This window comes from Budorcas taxicolor, chromosome 21 (genome assembly GCF_023091745.1).
Source record: "Budorcas taxicolor isolate Tak-1 chromosome 21, Takin1.1, whole genome shotgun sequence".
Classification (NCBI taxonomy): domain Eukaryota; kingdom Metazoa; phylum Chordata; class Mammalia; order Artiodactyla; family Bovidae; genus Budorcas; species Budorcas taxicolor.
In genome coordinates, this window is record NC_068930.1 from 27,531,858 (window position 1) to 27,554,589 (window position 22,732).

Below are 22,732 nucleotides of genomic sequence, written 5' to 3' on the forward strand. Positions count from 1 at the left end.
CCAACTACCAGGAAAACAAAGGATTGTACTTATCTAAGATAACACTGGGTAAAAACATATATTAACTTGCTTTTTTCATGAATCAGTATATATGCTAGCAGTCTTTCCACATCAAGTAATGCGGCCTCCCATTGTTACTTTTATCAGTTGCAGAGTATTCCTTCAGGGCTTCCTAGGTGATGCTAATGGTAAAGAATTCACCTGTCAATGCAGGAGATGCAAGAGACACAGGCTCAATCTCTAGGTTGGAAAGATCCTTAGCCTGGACGTATCACTGTTTATCTAACTCCTCCCAAAATAGTGAGCATTTAAATAGTGTTCATTTTTTTTACATGTATGTGTGTCAAAAACAAATATAAAATCAGGAAAGGATATTTATCACAGTGCTAGAAGTGATCTCTGGGCAGTTGGATTGGAAATAGCTTTATTTTGTCTGGAATGCTTTTTGAATTTTCTAATTTTAATAGTAAAAAGTATTTTTATTTGATAAAACTTATAAACAAGTCAATAAACATAGTGACATCTTTTGATTCAACAACTTCACCCAGAGGCTATCAAAAACTCTTTTCTGTAAGTTAAACAAACAAAACACAACATCTGCTTGAAGTAATTCATATTGTTGATGATGTACTAATATCATTTAGTCATAGACTTGATTATCAAATAGGAGACTTGGGGATAGAATTTCATATGCTGCTGCTAAGTCGCTTCAGTCATGTCCGATTCTGTGCAAACCCATAGACGGCAGCCCATGAGGCTCCCCTGTCCCTGGGATTCTCCAGGCAAGAACACTGGAGTGGGTTGCCATTTCCTTCTCCAATGCATGAAAGTGAAAAGTGAAAGTGAAGTCGCTCAATCGTGTCCAACTCTTAGAGACCCCATGGACTGCGGCCCACCAGGCTCCTCCATCCATGGGATTTTCCAGGCAAGGGTGCTGGAGTGGGGTGCCATTGCCTTCTCCGAGAATTTCATATACCCTTGGATTATTATGTGGTCATGAAAATTAATTTCAGAATGTGTAACAGCATGAAAAAAAATCTGTTTTTTTCTCAGGGGCCAGAGACCCCTGATTTCCATTCAGTAATTATCTTGGCCAGGTATTGTCAAAACATTTTGGCAGAGAACCATGTAGTAAGTATATTAGTCTTCGTGAGCCATATTGTCTTTGTTACAGTTACTCACCTCTGCCTTTGTAGGGCAAAAGCAACCTCAAATGAATGAATATGACCTTAGGGCCCTAGTTTGTGGACTCACTCAAGTTGATCAGTGCATTTATTTTAATTTTTCTTTAATGTTTTTAAAAAATAGATTGGCCGAAGAATTCCTTCAGTTTTTTTAAAGTAAAAGAAACATTTCTCATTTTCACCAGGAAGTTTATTGAATAATGTATTCACCATTTTTTCTCACTACTTTCTTCCATTTTTCAGGCAACTTCATAATACCATATTCTCAAAACTTCTAATCTTTTTGAGCAGAGAACTGTTCTAGGTGCTTTTTACAGTCTTCCAGGGAATTTTTTACAGTCTTCCATGGCTACACAAAAATTTACCAGTTTTGTAAGTTATTTTTTTAAATGCACACTGATATGACAGCTGTCTTAATACAGTCTAAAAATTTTCCCTGAAGCTAGTATCGTAAAGACCAAATTGAAGGGACATCCGAAGCAGCAGTGTCTGGTGAATATGGCGGATGAGTCAGAACTTCCCAGCCAAGATGTAACAGTTTTTGCCTCAGTCATCAAAGAAACATGCACTCTTACATTATCCTGATGGAAGATTATGGGTTTTCTGTTGAATAATTCAGGACACTTTTCATCGAGTGTTGTCTTCAGTTGGCCTAATGGGAGCATTACTTGTTGGAATTAATCATTTGGTTTTTTGAAAGAAGCTCATTATAGAGGACTCCCTTCCCATTCCACCATATCACCCAATATCACCTTCTTTGGATGAAGATCGGCCTTTGGTGTTGTTGATGGATTCTTTTCCCTTGCCCCATAATCTCTTCTGTCCCACATTATTGTACAGCATCCCCTATTTATTGCCTGTCACAATTTGTTTTTAAAAATGGGACTTTCTGTTACATTTAAGAAGAGAATCACATGCGGAGTCAAGAAGATTTTTTTTTGCCTAACTTATGTGGAACCCAAACATCAAAATGATTAACATAACTAAGCTGGTGCAAATGATTTTCAACACTTGATTTGGATATTTGAGTATGTTGGTTATCTCTGCATGGTATAACATAGATTGTTCTCAGTAACTCTATTTGATTGCTATCACCTTTAACTGATCTACTGGATCATGGAACATTGTCCAGCTAGAAATTTGAGCACGAAACTTCACAAACCACTTTTGACACATTCAGTTAATCACAGCACCTTCTCCATACACTGCACAAATCTTTTTTTGCTTCTCAGTTGTGTTTTTACCTTTCTTGAAATAATATATAAAGCATGATATGCTGAAAATGTTGCTTTTTTTCTTCCATCTTTATTATTAACATGGCTACACAAAAATTTACCAGTTTTGTAAGTTATTTTTTAAATGCACACTGATATGACAGCCGTCTTGATACAGTCTAAAAAAACTGTTTCTAATGAAGTTAAAGACAACTGAGCACTTCTAGAGCCATCTTACATAAAAAACGAATGTTTTGGCCAACCCGATATTTATATGGAATTATGTCCATATATTAACATGCCTTAGACACAATAGCCATTTTCTGAAGATTTCCTGACTGAAGATGGAAATGAAATACAATTAAGAACACTTCATACATGCCCTTAGTTTTGATTGAGTTGCTTATTTCAATGGGCCTTTAGTACAGAAGTTTTAATACATTTGTCTTGTGTTCTTTCCTAGGGGAAGAAAATGTAATTGCTGTTCCTTTGGGAAGTCGAAGTGTGAGAATTACAGTGAAAGGACCTGCACATCTCTGTAAGCAAGATTTAATCTTAGCATTTTTCTTCTTTTCTGAAAGCTTATTTAGTAAAGAAAACGTATGTATGTATATATATATACACACTTCTTTGTATTAATGAATAGGTCAACATCTTAATGGTTTTGCTTATCACCTTGAAATAGTCTAGGTCTTCCCAGGTGGACCAGTGGTAAAGAATCTGCCTGCCAATGCAGGAGCCTCAGGAGACGTGAATTTGATCCTTGGGTCAGGAATATCCCCTGGAGAAGGGAATGGCAATCCACTCCAGTATTCTTGCCAGAGAAATCCCATGGACAGAGGAGCCTGGTGGGCTACAGTCCATGGGGTTGCAAAAGAGTCAGACACAACCGAGCACGCCCACTGAAATAGTCTATATCTCTAGGGAATGATCTGTGACCCTGATTTTTTTGGTTCTCATGTCCTAGTGGGAAGTATACCAGTTTGGGATTAATCCTCTCACAGGAGAAGAAATCAAGTTATATGTGAAATGAACTATTTTTTACGTGGAGAGTAAACTTAGATTCAAGAGTCTTCTGGAGATCTCAACAGTTTGGAATGAAAAATAGCAAAGCAAAATTTAAAACACAGAGCTGCATCAGTGAATAAAGCTGACAAGTACAAGCTCTGTTGACAGCACATCATAGCCTAGATCTAGGGGGCACTGAAAGTAAACACTGGTTTTCCAGAATCCTATGAGTTTGAAACAATAAAGGGTTGGGATTGTATGTTTCTTTGTTCAAAGTCACATGGCATCTCCTCTGTCTTAGCTTTTCTGGTCTCTCGGTGGTGGTTTAGTTGATAAGTTGTGTCCAACTCTTGCGAACCCATGGACTGTAGCCCACCAGGCTCCTCTGTCCATGGGATTCTCCAGGAAGGAATACTGGAGTGGGTTGCCATTTCCTTCTCCAGGGGATTTTCCCAACCTAGGAATCAAACCTGTGTCTCCTGCATTGCAGGCAGATGATTTACCAACTGAGCTATGAGCGAAGCCCTTTTTGGTCTCTTAAGACCCAAAGAAACTGGTAATACCAAAGTTTGTGTATTTCTCTCCCAGGGTTTCCTGTGGCCATGCGAAGCACTTTCTTAGTCTTTTTCTGGGGAAGTTGAGTCTCTGCCAAGACTGGGTCCCTGGCCTTGAAGAAGCTCACTGTGTTCAGCTCTATCTTTCTGTAAAAAGTACAAAAAACTAAGTAGTTATAAATATAGCTATTTTAAAACTACACAAATCAAGGTCCACTGGGTTAAAATGCTGCATATTTTGCCTTTTTGTTTCTCCTGAGCCACCATCTTAGATTTTCAAGTTGTATGAGTTTCTCAGCGTTGTGCATTTTCTGTAGCTTCTGGTGTGTATATGCATGTGTGTGTGTGTGTTTATATATTTTAGATTCAGTACTGATATTCTAAACAGTAATGTCCTTTGAGGAATGTTTATGTCAAAATGTGTTTGTCACCATGGATATAGATTAAAAATCTTAAAAAAAAATTTCATAGTACATTAGGGCCTAAATTAGGGAAGGAAGAAAATATGTTTAGGACAGTGAGAGTGAGCCATTATTGGAAAGGCTTTTTTTAACCCTACTTTATTGTATGAATTATGACTAAAAGAGTGTGACTGATTTAAAATATTAAAATGTTTACAACCATATAATGGTCAGTTCACTCAAGGCCTTCTCTAGAATAATGCATCAAAACATTTTTTAAGGCTTCTTCTTAAAATGGCTTAAAGCCCACCAGAGCTCTTTCTTTTTAAAAATTTATTTATTTGGCTGTGCCAGGTCTTAGTTGTGGCACGTAGGATCTTTAGTTGTGGCATGTGGGATCTAGTTCCCTGACCAGGGGTGGAACCTGGGCCCCTGCACTGGGAGCACAGAGTCTTAGCCACTGGGCCACCAGGGGAGTCCCAGCCCACCACTCGATGAGAATAAATCTTCATCCTTGTAAATGCCAACTTGATGTTTGAAAACAGGTGAAAATCATTTAGATCTGTGAATGATTTGAATGATCACATTGTAAAATAACATTTTTGGTTCAAAACTATGAAGTACTGAATATTCAGTTCAGTTCACTCACTCAGTCGTGTCCGACTCTTTGTGACCCCATGAATAGCAGCACTCCAGGCCTCCCTGTCCATCACCAACTCCCGAAGTCCACTCAAACTCATGTCCATCGAGTCGGTGATGCCATCCAGCCATCTCATCCTCTGTCATCCCCTTTTCCTCCTGCCCCCAATCCCTCCCAGCGTCAGAGTCTTTTCCAATGAGTTAACTCTTTGCATGAGGTGGCCAGAGTACTGGAGTTTCAGCTTTAGCATCAGTCCTTCCAAAGAACACCCAGGACTGATCTCCTTTAGGATGGACTGGTTGGGTCTCCTTGTAGTCCAAGGGACTCTCAAGAGTCTTCTCCAACACCACAGTTCAAGAGCATCAATTCTTTGGCACTCAGCTTTCTTCACAGTCCAACTTTCATATCCATACATGACCACTGGAAAAACCATAGCCTTGACTAGATGGACCTTTGTTGGCAAGGTAATGTCTCTGCTTTTGAATGTGCTATCTAGGTTGGTCATAACTTTCCTTCCAAGGAATAAACGTCTTTTAATTTCATGGCTGCAATCACCATCGACAGTGATTTTGGACCCCCCCCAAAATAAAGTCTGACATTGTTTCCACTGTTTCCCCATCTATTTGCCATGAAGTGATGGGACCAGATGCCATGATCTTCATTTTCTGAATGTTGAGCTTTAAGCCAACTTTTTCACTCTCCTCTTTCATTTTTATCAAGAGGCTTTTTAGTTCCTCTTCACTTTCTGCCATAAGGGTGGTGTCATCTGCATATCTGAGGTTACTGATATTTCTTCAGGCAATCTTGATTCCAGCTTGTGCTTCTTCCAGCCCAGCGTTTCTCATGATGTACTCTGCATAGAAGTTAAATAAGCAGGGTGACAATATACAGCCTTGACGTACTCCTTTTCCTATTTGGAACCAGTCTGTTGTTCCATGTCCAGTTCTAACTTGCTTCCTGACCTGCATATAGGTTTCTCAAGAGGTAGGACAGATGGTCTGGTATTCCCATCTCTTTCAGAATTTTCCACAGTTTATTGTGATCCACACAGTCAAAGGCTTTGGCATAGTCAATAAAGCAGAAAAAGATGTTTTTCTGGAACTCTCTTGCTTTTTTGATGATCCAGAGGATGTTGGCAATTTGATCTCTGGTTCCTCTGCCTTTCCTGAAACCAGCTTGAACATCTGGAAGTTCACGGTTTGCATATTGCTGAAGCCTAGCTTGGATATTCATAGCAGTATAATCATAATAGCCAAGATGTGAAAACAGCTCAAATGTCCATTAACAGATGAATGGGTAAATAAAATGTGGCATATGTAGAATATTATTTGACTGTAACAAAGAATGAAATCCCTGACATGTGCTACAATAGATGTCTCTGTGCTCAGTCATGTCCGCGTCTTTGTGACCCTGTGGACTGTAGCCTGCCAGGCTCCTCTGTGCATGGGATTCTCCAGGCAAGAATACTGGAGTGGGCTACCATTTCTTACTCCAGGGGATCTTCCCTACTTAAAAATGGAACCCAAGTCTCATATCTCCTACATTGGCAGGCATTTTCTTTATGACTAGCGCCACGGAAAGCCTGCTACAATAGATAAGATCTTTGAAAACATTGTGCTAAGTGAAAGAAATGAGTCACAAAAAGGTCACATGTTATTAATATATGATTGTCTTTATATAAAGTGTCCAGTGTAAGCAAATCTAAGGAGACAGAAAGCTGGTTAGCACTTGCGTAGAGCAAGGGTGAGTTGGGTTGGTGGCAGGTCTGGGGACTGTTAATGGATATGGGGTTTCTTTGGAGGAGTGGTGACAAAAATGTTCTAAACTTAGATTGTGGTGATGGTTTCACAATTCTGTGAATATGCTGAAACCACAAAACTATATTTTAAATGAGTGAATTTTATGGCATGTGAATTTTACAACATATCAAAAAGATATTTTAGAAAATAAAAATATGCAATGACTGGGCCTGATTTTTTCATGATACTAAAGACGGTTATTTAAAATTCATCTCTAAAGAGAGCTTAAGAAGCTCAAAAAGCAGAATAAGTAGGCAGTAAACAGGTTTAGTAAAGATGAATACTTTGAGGTAAAATACTCATTTACATACATACCTGTTCTGGCATATTAAATATAACTTTAATACTCAGGACTGGCACTGTCCCAAGAACAGAGCTCAAAAATATTCCCATTTCTCCAAAAGTGATAAGATCTCTTGCTTGGAGTATTTTTCCATCTGAACATTCTCAAAACTGGCTCAGAAGTGTTTCTGAAAATTGCCTTTCTCTGCCAGTGAAGAGAATGAACTGGCTTCATTTACAAAGGAATTAGTTAGCATTTCTTAACATCTTAATATAGATGTGGCTTTATTTTCTTGATTTGTATAAGAGTTTTCTTAATTTTATTCCAAAGATATAGTCCTGAAATTAAGCTGACTTTGCAGTAATAAATCATTCTTTTTAAGATCTGTATTAAGTGCCACCCTCAAAAAGGCACATCATTAAAAACTGAGGATACTCAGTAACATAATGTTAGTCTCTTTGCTGTGGAATTTAATTACATAATACCCATCTTGCATATTGCCTCAAGGTGATTAGAGCCTGAATTTCCAGTCCTTTCGCAAGCGTGGCCTCAGTATTATATCAAGCACACAGCTCCAAATTTCCCTAAAATTTCAAAAATGGAATTAATAAGAGGGTTATTGAAAAAGGGATTTTATTGAAGCAAAACTTCAACATGAAATATGTTGACTGGCAATAAACTGGAGAAGGCAAGATGCCATAAACTGAAAACCTCCATTATTGATTGTAAGAATTGTTTTTTCTTTGTCATCTAAATGCTGTCTGATGACCACATACAGTAAGTTCCTTACATACAAACGAGGTCCATCCTAAGAGTGTTTTGTAAGTCCAACAAAGTTACCCTAGGTACCCAGCTAACACAATTCACTACATTGTACCAGCTACATCACTGCTATTTTATGCTTTCTTCTGGACATCCTGGGCTTGAAATAAAGATGCTGTACTACTCTGCTTGCACGCAGCATGATCACTGGTAGAGGATGCACACATGTGACAATGTACACCAGACATGTGAACTAACTTACTGATTGGACATGCGAGCACACATTCTGATCTCTGAAAGTTCGCAACTTGAAGGTTTATATTTAGGGGACTCACTGTATAGAGATGTATAAATATAAGCATGAGCATAATGACTCATCAAAGGAAATGGATGCTGAGTAAAGTGTGCATACACTATAAAATACAACTTGAAGCATAAGTTTGATGTATTTATAACCAAGGAAGCCGTGCTAAATGCTCATTACATACTTACCTAACAATACTTTGTGGCCTTCTTAAAATTTGAGACCTCTTGGGATAATTAGCATGACCCTGCCTCTTTTGAAAGAAGCCTGGACTGATACTTCTCAGGGCAGGCCTTTCAGCTAGAAGTAGTTAGGAGCAGTCATCATCTTTCTAGTTATTTCTTTTAAAAATAACTAATATGGATCAAAATAGGTAAAGATACTATTGTAGACTTGAGTTGTGAAGATTTGGGGATAAAAGAGCGTCTTGGTTTCTGATCCTCTTTTTTTTTTTCCTGGTATATAATTTTATTTATTCTTCCGACAACACTAACTTCATTCTTCAGAGTAAGCAGCAGAAGATAAGGGGATTTCCAATATATTTCTTTGTTAAGCCAGCTAACAAATGCCAAAGCTTGTCTGTATCTTTCTTTAAGAGTTCATGTAAGTGATATCATAGGATATTTCTCTTTCATCTATTTGACTATGCGTTAGCATCTCTTCCTGACTCTTCTCTGCAACCCCAGTCATTTAAGCCTGAAGAGGAGAAAAAAGGAAGCAGCAGCAGCAGGAAAAGAGGCTGTTATCCTCTGTCTTTTGCAGTGTGGGAGCATTTATACATTTCCTGGGGTCTTTACCCAGCACTAGCTGTCCTGCTATAGGAACACAGAGGGTCCTTGAGAGTTCTGAGGATTGAAGGACTATGAGTGCAGTTGTGGATCGCACATCACAGTGTAAGCCTGCAGCATATTCACCGGGTGTTGGACCTTAATTTGAAAAAAAGAGCACTGGCTAACAAACACATGAAAAGATGCTCAACATCACTCATTATCAGAGAAATGCAAATCAAAACCACTGAGGTACCATTTCACTCCAGTCAGAATGGCTGCTATCCAGAAGTCTACAAGCAATAAATGCTGGAGAGGGTGTGGAGAAAAGGGAACCCTCTTACACTGTTGGTGGGAATGCAAACTAGTACAGCCACTTTGGAGAACAGTGTGGAGATTCCTTAAAAAACTGGAAATAGAACTGCCATACGACCCAGCAATCCCACTACTGGGCATACACACCAAGGAAACCAGAATTGAAAGAGACACATGTACCCCAATGTTCATCGCAGCACTGTTTATAATAGCCAGGACATGGAAGCAACCTAGATGTCCACTGGCAGACGAATGGATAAGAGAGCTGTGGTACATATACACAATGGAGTGTTACTCAGCCATTAAAAAGAATACATTTGAATCAGTTCTAATGAGGTGGATGAAACTGGAGCTTATTATACAGAGTGAAGTAAGCCAGAAAGAAAAGCACCAATACAGTATACTAACACATGTATATGAAATTTAGAAAGATGGTAATGATGACCCTATATGCGAGATAGCAAAAGAGACACAGATGTATAGAACAGTCTTTTGGACTTTGTGGGAGAGGGAGAGGGTGGGATGATATGGGAGAATGGCATTGAAACATGTGTAATATCATATATGAAATGAATCGCCAGTCCAGGTTTGATGCATGATACAGGATGTTTGAGGCTGGTGCACTGGGATGACCCAGAGGGATGGTATGGGGAGGGAGGTGGGAAGGAGGTTCAGGATGGGGAACACGTGTACACCTGTGGCAGATTCATGTTAATGTATGGCAAAACCGATACAATATTGTAAAGTAATTAACCTCCAATTAAAATAAATAAATTTATATCTGAAAAAAAGAGAAAGAAAAAATAGCATTGAAACCTGTACAGTACCATATGTAGGATGGATGACAAATGTGGGTTTGATACATGAAGCAGGGCACCCAGGGCACTCTGGAACAGCCTGGAGGGATAGGGTGGGGAGAAGGTGGGGGGGGGTGATTCAGGATGGGGGAGACATATTTATGGCTGATTCATGTTGCTATGTGGCAAAAACCATCACAATATTGTAATTATCCTCCAATTTACATAAATAAATAATTTTAAAATAACAACTTAAAAAACATATCCATAAACCAACACATTGTCTGAATTGTTGATTTTCAAAAACCCCTTTTCTGCCAATTACTTTTAAGAGGGATAGGCACTAAGGAGAAGCAAGTTTATCCCCCATAAAAATGATGACTCCTGAAGAACAACACTGGCCTCTGCTTCACTGAATTCATCACAGTGGCCTTGTTAATCTGAAGTGTCAGCAGTGCTGGGATCCACAAACCATCAAAAGGTAGCTTCATCAGAGTGCTTCCCTTAGCTTTATTGACACCCATTTCTGAACCAAGTCATGCAGTTGAGGTCCGGGTACCTGCTTTTGACCTCCTGTGTATGCAGCCAAGGTTTGTGACCCAGAGAGTGGGAAACCTTTTGAAAGAATTGGAATAAAGATATTTTATGAGAAGTGGAGGAGAGGAGTAGTTTGGGTAATTCATATGCACTTGAAAACTGGTTTTCTACCTTGTATTCTCCCATCTTCATCACTAAAGATCTTGGACAACATTGAAGTTAATAGAATGGACTCAGAATCAAAAACCAAAACCTCAGGGACTTCCCTGTTGGTCTGGTGGTTAAGACTCAGCATTACCAATGCAGGGACCATGGGTTCAGTCCCTGGTTGGGGAACTCAGATCCCATATGCTGTATGGCATGGCCTAAAAATAAATGAAAACAAAAGAACAACAAAATGTCATGAAAAAAAAATTGAAATTAAAGGAGGCAGAAAATGCTGCAGATACTTGCATGCATGTGTGCTAAGTCACTTCAGTTGTGTCCAACTCTGTGACTCTATGCTCCTCTGTCCATCAGGTTCTCCAGACAGGAATACTGGAGTGGGTTGCCATGCTCTCCGCTAGGGGATCATCCCGACCCAAGGATCAGATCGAACCTAAGTCTCTTTTATCTCCTGTATTGGCAGGCGGGTTCTTTACCACTAGCACCACGTGGGAAGCCCAGGTAGATAATTAAATAAACATTAAAAACAATGAAAACCAAATGAACAGATGGGTCAAAAGATAGGTGTCATGTTGGTCTTCCCTTCCCCCAGATCGCCTTTCCAGATTCTGACCTCCCCCCGGCACCACCCCCCCGCCGCCCTCCCCCCCCCCCCACCGCCGCAGCCATAACTCTGCAACCAGATGGAGCTTGGCAAGCTATGATGCAGAAGGTCAGCTCAGTGGTAAAACAATCACTGCCCCAACACAGCCGCCGAATCCGTCGGACACTACTTGAATTTAATCAAGTCACTTCAGGCTCAATCTCCATCTAGAAACTTGGTGTTTTGTATGCCTTCTTCTTTGCAGTGATGAATTTTGCCCCACTTTATTTCATGTTTTGATATTACCTGAATGCTCATGATTTTTTCCTCCTTTAATTTCAAGGTCTAATTCATCCAGTGTAGGGCTCTCTTACCATCTCTAGTTTCCCATCTCATTTTTACTGACAACTCGCTTTATAGCATTCAGTTTTATATCTTCACTGGAACTAGGAAATGAATTTAATCTCACACTTTCCAAAAATCTACTGCAGTCACGGAGATCAGGGCCAAAGTGGTTGGGGTTTTGTGTGTCTGAGAGTAGCCAGAATTATTCTTTGACCACTAATGACTCCTGCAGATCAAGGAGCCTGTGTCCAGTCTTTGAATTTTCCCAGAAAAGTTCCCAGCCTGCCTGTCAGGGATAATCAGGGATGTCTCCTAATGCCTGTTAAATAGTCTGTCCATGGCACTTGAATTCCTGCAGTTGCTCCAGTGGCAGAGAGAAATCAGCCAAAAAAAAAAACAAAACAAAACTGCCAAAGCACAGCAGCATGTGGGTTGCAGCCTCTTAAAACCAGATCATTTTGTTGCTTTTTATTAGATTGAATGGAGTTGTAGTTCTGTTGTGTCCTTTGTTTGAGATGGTTAAAGAACCAGTGAGTCAAGTGTAGATTTCAGAGAAGAGGACCTGGGAGATTGTCTGCTCTGACTCCTCATTTTAGAAATAGGCCATAAAAAGCCAAGGCAGTGAGTTAGGAGTAGAGCTGGAGCCAGAAATGCAAGTGAATCAGCTCCACTAAGTATGGGAACATTTATAAAATGAAAGGAAAAAAAAAAAGGAAACGGAAAGAAAGAAATTATTTAAATAAAGGAGGTGTTATTTTGGTTAAACCATCAGCAGTGTTCTTTTAGAGATCGGAAAGAACTAGTGTTCATTTAAAACACAATGTGAGGGACATCCTTGTTGATCCAGGGGTTGAGATTCTGTGTTTCCAGTGCAGAGAGCATGGGTTCCGTCCCTGGCCGTGGAACTAAGATCTTGCATGCCTTGTGACAGGGGAAAAAAATAAATAAATCTTGAAAAAAAGCCACTGTGACTGAAGAGGTGACACATGAGAGAGATCTTTGTGTTGATATCACAGTTCTGTGTTTTGGTTGTGGTGATGTGTGATGAAATAGCACAGGATTATAGGCACACATTGTACTGATGTCTGTTTCCTAGTTTGTATATTGTATTATCGTTGGATAAGATGTAACCATTCCACTGGGTAAAACTGAATGAAAGGTATACAGGACCTCTTCACTACTTTTGCAACTTCCTGTGAATCTATAATTATTTCAAAATAAAAAAATAATCTCAAAGCAAATTCAAATTTTATTGTAGTTTAGTAAAGTCTAGGCGAATGATCTGAAGGGGTGAGAAAATTAGTAACATACCTTTAAGTAATAACTACATCATGAAAAAATATAGAGAAAAGTTTTCTTCTTGCCCTTATGACTCCAAACGGTTGAGTAGACCTTACTGGAGCTAGCAATCTTGTTTGCTCCTTTTTATAGACAGCTAAAAAGATCCCCTGGAGGAGGGCAAGGCAACCCTCTTCAGTATTCTTGTCTAGAGAATCCCATGGACAGAGGAGCCTGGTGGGCTACAGTCCATAGAGCTGCACAGAGTCAGACACTACTGAAGCAACTTAGCACGCATGCACAAAAAGCTTATATATTTATTTCCCCAATTTGAATCAGTGTTTGTAAACTGAGTGGATGTACTGATGTTGTATTGATATCAGATGCAATTACATGTACTAAAAGATCTTTTGAAATGAAATGCTTTTAAGATACTTTCATTAAAACTTTATTTTTAAATTTTAGTTATTGAATCAAAAACACTTCAAGGAAGCAAAGGAGAGCACAGCTTTAACAGCCCTGGAGTTTTTGTTGTAGAAAACACAACAGTGGAATTTCAGAAGGGCTCAGAGAGGCAGACCTTTAAGATTCCAGGACCTCTGATGGCTGATTTCATCTTCAAGGTAGGACGAGTCTCTTCATAAAATGTCATGCATCAGGGGCCTAGCATGTCTTGAATTTGGAAAAGAACAAGTTAGTTTGGTCGGCAGTCAGTAACTGTTATCATACAGGGCATGTGTCATTACTATTTCCACCTTGACAGTCAGTTCTTAAAACTCATTCAGCTCTCTCAAGGTTCTGTTCCTCAACCCCAATAGTTAAGAAACAAACTTCATTCTTATAGGGGAATGATTGTTTTGAATTTGTAGTCTCTGGTTGCTGTGTTCAGTTTTAAACCTCTCGATGGAGTTCAGTGAGAATGGTCCGTGGTTAAACGCTCCATGTCTTAAACCACAACTCTTCTGTTGCTCTCCTTGCAAAGCAGAGCAGAGAAGACAGAGGCCCCTCCCTTACCTTCCTTTCCTGTTTCCTCAGTAATGTCTCATCATGAGCACTTGTCTGGACACCTGTCACAAGGTCCCCATATAAGAACTCTTCTTTCCTGTGACCAGGGCTCTGTGTCCCCTCTCTTGGGTAAATCGGGGGCATCTTCTTTCACTCAGAGGACATGAAATGCAGTGGCCAATGTTTTTCCAAGGTGACACAACCTGAAATTCTTCTGATACAACTGAAAATACCTAAGACAAGCAGAAAGGGGTGTTTCAGTGGATGGTTTTGTCCTATCTATCCCTTTTGGGAAACTCATTCAAAATGGAAAGGGAAGAAAGACAAGAGCTCCAATTGCCAGGAATATATTTACCTGTGAGAAGACCCAGTGCCTTCTAAAGAACTGTTCTATGTTAACTTGTCAAAGTTTCATCAAAGCATTGGTTGTGCCAGCAGAGAAAGACATTTGGAGTTAGAGGAGAGTTGCAAACTGCTGTCCTGTTTGCCAAGTCAGCCTCCAGAGTGACCAGCCAAGTGTCAGTCTGGGTGGATTTGTTGTTTTAAAACTTTGGGTTTTAAATTGTCAACCTTTAAAAAATCAAGATATTATTTTAACATTAAAATACCAGTGTTCTTTTTTTTCCCTGCTTCACTTTAAAAATGGGGAGGTCTGACCGCCAGCTTGCGTTCCGCCATGGTGATAGTTGGCTGCAGCTGTGCAACAGCTGCTTTCTCCACAGGGCACATGTCCTCACTTGCCATGGTGCACACTGGGCCCTCGTGTGATCCTGATATTGAAGGTATAGACATTTGTAGACGTTTAAGTTGCCATTCCTGGACTTCACTTGCCGTTCCTAGACATTGAAGTGACTTTTGTGTCAGACCCTTGAAGCATCAACCCAACGCTGTTCCTTGACAGCAGTGTTGGGAAAGTCTTCTGGGGAAGCCCTAACTGGCATCTCTCTTTCCTTCTATTCTCTCTAACCCATTGTTGTTCATAAATTCTGGGCTTGGGTTGCTTCTCTTAAGGTTTTCCCATTTGATGCTAAAGTAGTAAAACCCACACACACAAACACAAACATACCCTCTTAAAAAATTCTCTTTTCATTCCTACTCAGAAGATCTGTATTCCTCTCAAGTCAACTTAGAGACGTCTGACCGAGTAGGAAACAGTACAGTAATGGGATGAGAAAAATAGCCACAAAGGTTAAAATTTTACGGTATGTTTGGTGAAGGTTTTAACGTGGAAAATGTGTTGTTTATTGACCTCATGCATAAACACACATAAACACATAAACTATTTACTTTGAGTGTGTCTGTACCCATACACATGTACATATATGAATATGTGTATGTCTGTGTGTATATACATTTTTTTAAGATTTGAGAGGATGTATTCCAAACTGAAAACACTGAGAAAATAGTGGCTATTTTAGAGGGTATCAGTGTTTTGGGGGAGTGATCTTAGTTTTACCTATAATATTCTAAAATTTAATTCTTAGAAATACAGTCATGTATTATATGTGTAGTTAAAATTGGGCTTCCCCTGGTTGCCTCAGTGGTTAAAAAAAAAATCCACCTGCCAATGCAGGAGACATGGGTTCAATCCCTGGGTTGGGAAGATCCCCTGGAGAGGGAAATGGCAACCCTTTCCAATATTCTTGCCTGGGAAATCCCATGGACAGAGGGGCCTGGAGGGCATGGGATCACAAAAAATGTCGGACACAACTTAGCAACTGAAAAACAACACTCAAAAATTACTTTACACCTTTATGTCCAAATTCTATATTCACCTCTTAATAGGATGCATTTTAGCATGTTTCCACTGTATGAATTTGTACTCAGTCTTCTATTTTCCTGTCTCTTCAGTTCTAGTTTTCTCAGATTAAATAAACAATTCTGGCTTTTAACTTCAATTTCTGGAAAGCTTTTGATCTCTCTTGACTAGAAAGGTTTTTTAAAAAAAATACATTGTTTATCAAAGAGGGTGTTACACACAACTGTCTGACTCATGCGTAAATAAAGCCTCACTTCCATGCCCAAACCATTTTCTTTCATGAATGTGGTATACTTGGTGGGAGAGAATTTGGCAAATCAGAGATGCTGTGATGAAGCAAGAATAATTCTGATGGTTTTCCCTGACTTACAAGCTTGTCCAAATTCTGTGGGTTTCTAGGAAATATCCTTTTCCATGGGTTACTTTTTTTTGGTCAGAGCACTGTAGTACTACCCAGCCTGTGTTGTTACTAGGATTGGAAACTCGGTTTCCATTCATCTCTCCTTGGCCTATGAGGCAATCAGGTAATGGCTCTCCTTTAAGTGGGAAGTTAAGAATGTGTGTGAGGTCCCTGATGATGGTCAGCCTTGTATTTCACTGTATCTCTTTCCATTCCAATCAACTAAGAACAACACCTGATCTTTAAAAAAAATATATATATAGGAAGAACTGGCTTCAACCCGAGAGAAAGTGAAGACCAGCTCTACCCCACAGTTCCATTCAGTTCAGATCAGTTGCTCAGTCACATCTGAATCTTTGCGACCCCATGTGCCGTACGCCAGGCTTCCCTGTTCGTCACTAACTCCCAGAGTCTGCTCTAACTCACGTACATCGAGTCGATGATGCCATCCAGCCACCTCAGCTTATGTCATCCCCTTCTCCTCCTGCCTTCAGTCTTTCCCAGCATCAGGATCTTTTCCAATGAGTCAGTTCTTTGCATCAGTGGCCAAAGTATTGGGAGTTTCAGCTTCAGCATCAAGTCCTTCCAGTGAATATTCAGGACTGATTTCCTTTAGGATTGACTGGTTTGATCTTGCAGTCCAAGGGACTTTCAAGAGTCTTCTCCAACACCACAGTTCAAAAGCATCAATTCTTCGGCACTCAGCTTTCTTCATGGTCCAGCTCTCACATCCATACATGCATAATGGATAAATCATGGATACATGGACCTTTCTTGGCAAAGTAATGTCTCTGCTTTTTAAATGCTGTCTAGGTTGCTTTTCTTCCAAGGAGCAAGCATCTTTTCATTTCATGGCTACAGTTACCATCTGCAGTGATTTTGGAACCCAAGAAAAAGTTTGTCACTGTTTCCACTGTTTCTCCATCTATTTTCCATGAAGTGCAGAGACTGGATGCCATGATCTTAGTTTTTTGAATGTTGAGTTATAAGCCAACTTTTTCACTCTCCTCTTTCACTTTCATCAAGAAACTCTTCAGTTCCTCTTCACTTTCTGCCATAAGGGTGATGTCATCTGCATATCTGAGGTTATTGATATTTCTCCTGGCAATCTTGATTCCAGCTTGTGCTTCATCCAGCCCAGCATTTCGCATGATGTACTTTGCATGTAAGTTCAATAAACAGGGTGACAATATACAGCCTTGATGTACCCCTTTCCCAATTGGGAACCAGTCTGTTGTTCTATGTCCAGTTCTAACTGTTGCTTCTTGACCTGCATGCAGATTTCTCAGGAGGCAGGTAAGGTGGTCTGGTAGTCCCATCTCTTTAAGAATTTTCCACAGTTTGTTGTGATCCACACAGTCAAAGACTTTGGTGTAGTCAATAAAGCAGATGCTTTCTGGAACTCTGTTGCTTTTTTCCTATGATCCAATGGATGTTGGCAATTTGATCTCTGATTCTTCTGCCTTTTCTAATCCAGCTTGAACATCTGGAAGTTCTTGGTTCATGTACTGGTTCTCCAAGTCTGGCTTAGAGAATTTTGAGCATTACTTTGCTAGCATGTGAGATGAGTACAATTGTGTGGTAGTTTGAACATTCTTTGGCATTGCCTTTCTTTGGGATTAGAATGAAAACTGACCTTTTCCAGTCCTGTGGCCACTGCTGAGTTTTCCAAATTTGCTGGTATATTGAGTGTAGCACTTTCACTGCATCATCTTTTTGGATTTGAAAGAGCTCAGCTATAATTATATCACCTCCATCAGCTCTACCCCACAGAGTGCTGTTAATAATTTCGCTCAGTCCTGGGTGCACTGAAATACAAAGGCACCCTTTGCATACAGTTCCTAGATTAGACCTCATTTCATGGACATCTCCGCTATCTCCAGGAGGTAGTGAAGGACAAGGAAGCCTGTTGCCCTGCTTCCATGGGGTCGCAAAGTGTCGGACTCACCTTAGCAACAACAGCAACAACAACGACTTTTAATAAATGGAAAGTTGAAAACAACTATATTCTGACGTGATGAGTAAACTATGAAGGCATCTATGGGATGCTGGATTCTTTTGTGGCTATTGTGCTGATTCTGAAATCTGGCAACTCACTGCACCAGTGAGATGGAATTTCTTTTTTTATACTTTTTCAGAAGCTGTATTTTCATGATTGGACCTTTCTTGAAAAAGTGCACTTTTTCTTCTTCCCAGTGGATTTCTGACTTAAGCATCCTTGTTTTCCTGAATGATCTGTTTCTAGTGGATGACTCTTGTCACTCTGTTACTGAGTCACAGTATTTTGCATGTGAGCCCCTGAGATACTCTTATTTGCTTCTGCAGTATGTGTATGTGGCCCCCACGTAGCAGTAGAGAGTCTGGAGCCTGTGGTTGACGCTGTGTGCTGTATTGGTTGGACCCTGAGGCGCTATCCTTTCAGTAAGAATTTACTGAGTATCTGTAAGTAGATGTTTGTGAATATCTGCTTTCAGTATATGTGTATGAGAATAATCTAGCAAAATAAACGTAAGTGGCTTTGAGAAAGGTATCTATTTCCATGGTTAACTATTTTAATAAAGATTGCTGGTGGCTTTTCCCGTCTTTAAAAAGTATGTCCCTCTTCAAGGAAAAAAAGAAAGTTTTCCTCATAGTCTGAAATCTTCCTTTTTATGTTAGTTGTCTATCTTCTTTCTTCTATTTGGATATTTTGTATTTCTGTAGAAAAATATTTTCTCATTTCTTCTCTTTTTAATGTCTTTTACTGTGGTAAAATGAAAAATGTTTTATTTCACCATGTTTCACTGTACAGCTCAGTGGCACTAAGTACATTCATGTTGATTTTCGGCTGGGCAAGCCTGTCTCTGGTTTTGTTCAACCACAGCTCTGGATACTGTGTATGTTTTCTACCTACACAGTCTCTCTTTTCTTTCTGGGGAGCTATGGCAGCTCATCTAATTTACCCAGGGATGAGAGGGTTTGAAACTATCTGTTTTCCTCTCTCTCAAAGAGAAGATTTTAGCCTTGCAGGGTGGTGCAGATGGTGGCTAAATCCCCATGTCCACATGTGTTTCAAAACACAGCAGAACAGTTTTCAGAGTCAGGGCATGCGTTCACTTCCTGAACCTACAGTAACAAAGCACAGTAAACTGGGTGGCTTAAACAATAGATGTTTATTGATCTCACAGTTTTGGAGGCTAGAAGTCCAAAATGAAGATGTGGGCAGGACTGTTTCCTTGAAAGGGATATGAAAGAGAATTTGTTCATGCCTCTCTCCTCACTTCTTAAATCTTCAGCTTTTCTACCTTTTCTTTACATCACTTTGCTTCTGTGCATGTCCACATCTGTGCCTAAATGTCTCACTTTATATAAGTGAGACAGGCTGGGACCTGGAACCTTTCACCGCAATGATTGCACCTGGACACACCTCTCATGTGACAAAATACAAATAAATTATATGGGGCTAAAAATAACTGTGTGCATGCATGGTTGGGGCAGATTCTGGACAAAAGATCCAAAGAGACCGAAAAGCCCAATTGCCACTTTTGAAGAGCCTGGAGCAAAACTGGGTGTTGGGAACAAAGGCAGAGTACTGAGCATGCCCCCTGCACACGCCACTACCTAAGGGGTGTGCAGACCACCTAAGCCACCCCTCCAGTCTGACCTCCTGGACACACCCCTACCCTCACCCCATTAAGGATTGCGTCTCACTCCCTCAGGGAGCAGGGGAATCTGTTGTTTGTTCTCTCTCCCAGCGCTGCAGAAGGAACTAGCTGCAATAAAGTCTCGCCTAAATTTTTTATCTTACCTCTTATCAATTTCTATTGATCAAGGAGGCCAAGAACCCTGGTCGGTAACATAAGGACACCAGTCACACTGGGTTGGGCCCATCCTAATGACCTCATCTTAGCTTTACTAGACCTGCAAAAACCCTATTTCCAAATAAGATCATTTCTGAGGTTCTGTGAGTTTGAACTTCAACAAAACTTTTTGTGGGGGATAAAGTTCAGTGTCTAACAGAAAATAAAATTTGCCTTTCTCATCATTCCTCTCAGTCAGAATTCCATCTCATTTTAAGCGTGTGCCGTGAATCACAGAGGTAGAAACGTTTGCAACTTATTATTTTCTTGAAAAGTGTCCAACTCATCTAACTTTTCAAGTTTAACTTTTGAAATGTAATCATAGCCTTCCTTTATCACTAAAACAAAACAAAACAGCAACAACGAAAAACTCATCTGTACCTATGTCTCTTTCATTCCTAAACGTGTTCTCTGGTTCCTTGTCTAATTTTTGTTTGTTCAAACCATCCAAAGGCTTGTCTCTGAGGTACCTAAGAACTAGATTTTAGTCTTGTTAACTCTCAGAGTTTATAAAGAATTCTATTCATGTAAATTTTAGTTTTTGTTTCTTTTCTCTTTACATGGGTTTTATCTTGGTATTGTGTTTTTAATTTCTAGAGTTAAAGTCTTAATTCATTTTCAACTTTTGTTCTCCATTAAATTTATTTATGGCTATCAGTCCCCATACAGAAGTTCTTAATTTTGTTGGGCTATAGGTTGTTAATTTTAAACTTTATATGTAAGCTAGTTGTATCCTGGCTAGAAAATCTTTTCTTTATTCTGGATCATAAAAATATTCTTGTTTATTTTTGTCTAGAAACATGACTATTTTACCTTTCACACTGAGAGCTATATACTAGAATTGATACTTGTATATGAAATAGAATCAGTATCTTTTCCCCCATGACTATCCAGTTGAACCAAAATCATTAGGTGGAAAAGACAATCCTTTCCCCATCTATCTTACATTCCAAATTATATACGTGTGGCTTGATTTTTACATTCTCTTCTGACCTATTCATCTATATGCAGCAATACCATTGTGACTTAATTACTGTAATATTAGAACAAGTCAATATTTGCCAGTGTAATTTCTTAAGCTTTGTTCTTGAATGCTATCTTTGATATTCTTACCTCCTTCCCTTTCCGTGTCAACTTTGAAATATGCTTCTAAACTTTTATTCTGCTGATTTTGATTTGAATTGCTTTCAAATCTGTAGGTCAATTTTGAGAAAATTCACCTTCCAATATCGTCTTCCAGTCCATAAATATGTTATAGTCATCCCTTTATTTAGTTATTTTGAAATTCTTCTCAATAATGGTTATAATTTTCAGTGTGTATGTTTTGCATATCTTTTATTAATTTCCAAATATTTGATTATTATTTTGATGCTGTTGTAAATGTTTTAAGTTTTTTTCTATTTGTTTTCTGCTGGAGAATGAAAATCTAATTGGTTTCTATATATTGACATTATATTCTCACTGCATTCACATGTTAATACTAATAGTTTGTTAATTCTTTTGGATTATGTACATACACAATTATGACACTCACAAATAATGAGTTTGGTTTCTTCTTTTCCAGTTGTTGTATACTTTAAAGAAATTTTCTTGCATTGTTGTTATTGTTCACTCACTAAGTCATGTCCTACTCTTTGAGACCCCATGACTATATGCAGCATGCCAGGCTTCCCTGTCTTTCCCTGTTTCCTGGAGTTTGCTGAGATTCATGTCCACTGAGTCAGTGATGCTATCTAACCACCTTATCCTCTGCCACCCTCTTTTCCTCCTGCCCTCAGTTTTTCCCATCATCAGGTTCTTTTCCAATGAGTTGGCTCTTCACATCAGGTGGCAAGTATTGGAGCTTTCTTGCATTACTTAGGACATTTAGTACAGTGTTCAATAGAAGTAGTGATTATGTTTTTTTCTTTCTTTCCTTTTAATATAGTGAACTACATTGATTTGGGGATGTTAAACTGATCTTACCTTCCTGTAATAAACTATAAAATACATTGAAAAATACTTCCTCTATTCTGTAACAGTTTGTGTGAGTTTGTTGTTATCTAATTAGTCAGATGTTTGATTTCCTTATGTGTCAGTTTTGTTTCAAGGAACTTGTCTTTTTCAACTAGCTTTTTGAAAGTTATTGACATAGTTTTTTTTTTATAGTATTGTCTTATTTCTTCCATTATGTAGAGAATCTGTGGTGAGGCTCATTCCTAACATTGATTATTTGTCCCTACTCTTTTTTTTTTTAATCATTCATGTTGGAGTGCTTTCAATTTTATTAAACTTTTCAGAGAAACACTGTTTGGCTTTATAAGCCACTAATATGTAATTTAATTCTCATATCATTAATGTCTGCCTTTGTCTTTATTATTACCATCTCTGTACTTTCTCTGGATCCAATATGCTTTTCTTTTTCTAACTTTTTGAAATGGATGGTTAGATCAGTGATTTTTCATCCAATTTTTCCATAACATACAATTTTAACTCTATAAATTTCCCTCAAAGCATGCCTTAAATTTCATTCCACAAAGCTTAATATGAAATCTTTTCCTTCATCATTCAGTTAAATTGTATTATAATTTTCATAGTGATGTCTTATTTGACTTGTATATTTACAAGTGTAGTGTCCAAGTATGTCAGAATTTTCAAGAAATCATTTTATACCTTAATTCTACTGTAGTCAGAGAACATTATATCATTTCAATGTTTTGAAATTTGTGAAAATAATTTGTGGCAAATTTTGGAAGAGTATGATATGTAGTCTTCTGTTGTTGGGCACAGCATTCTACATATATCAATTCAGTT

General features: G+C 38.9%; 1 protein-coding gene across 1 annotated transcript in view; it reads left to right on the top strand.

Annotated features, from left to right (window-relative positions):
* Positions 1 to 22,732, top strand: part of ADAMTSL3 (ADAMTS like 3) — a 368,734-nt gene that overhangs the window by 185,239 nt on the left and 160,763 nt on the right. The window contains exons 8-9 of the mRNA XM_052659478.1: positions 2,862 to 2,936; positions 13,402 to 13,559. Coding sequence (XP_052515438.1) covers positions 2,862 to 2,936; positions 13,402 to 13,559 — 233 coding nt within the window. The remainder of the gene's footprint in view (positions 1 to 2,861; positions 2,937 to 13,401; positions 13,560 to 22,732) is intronic.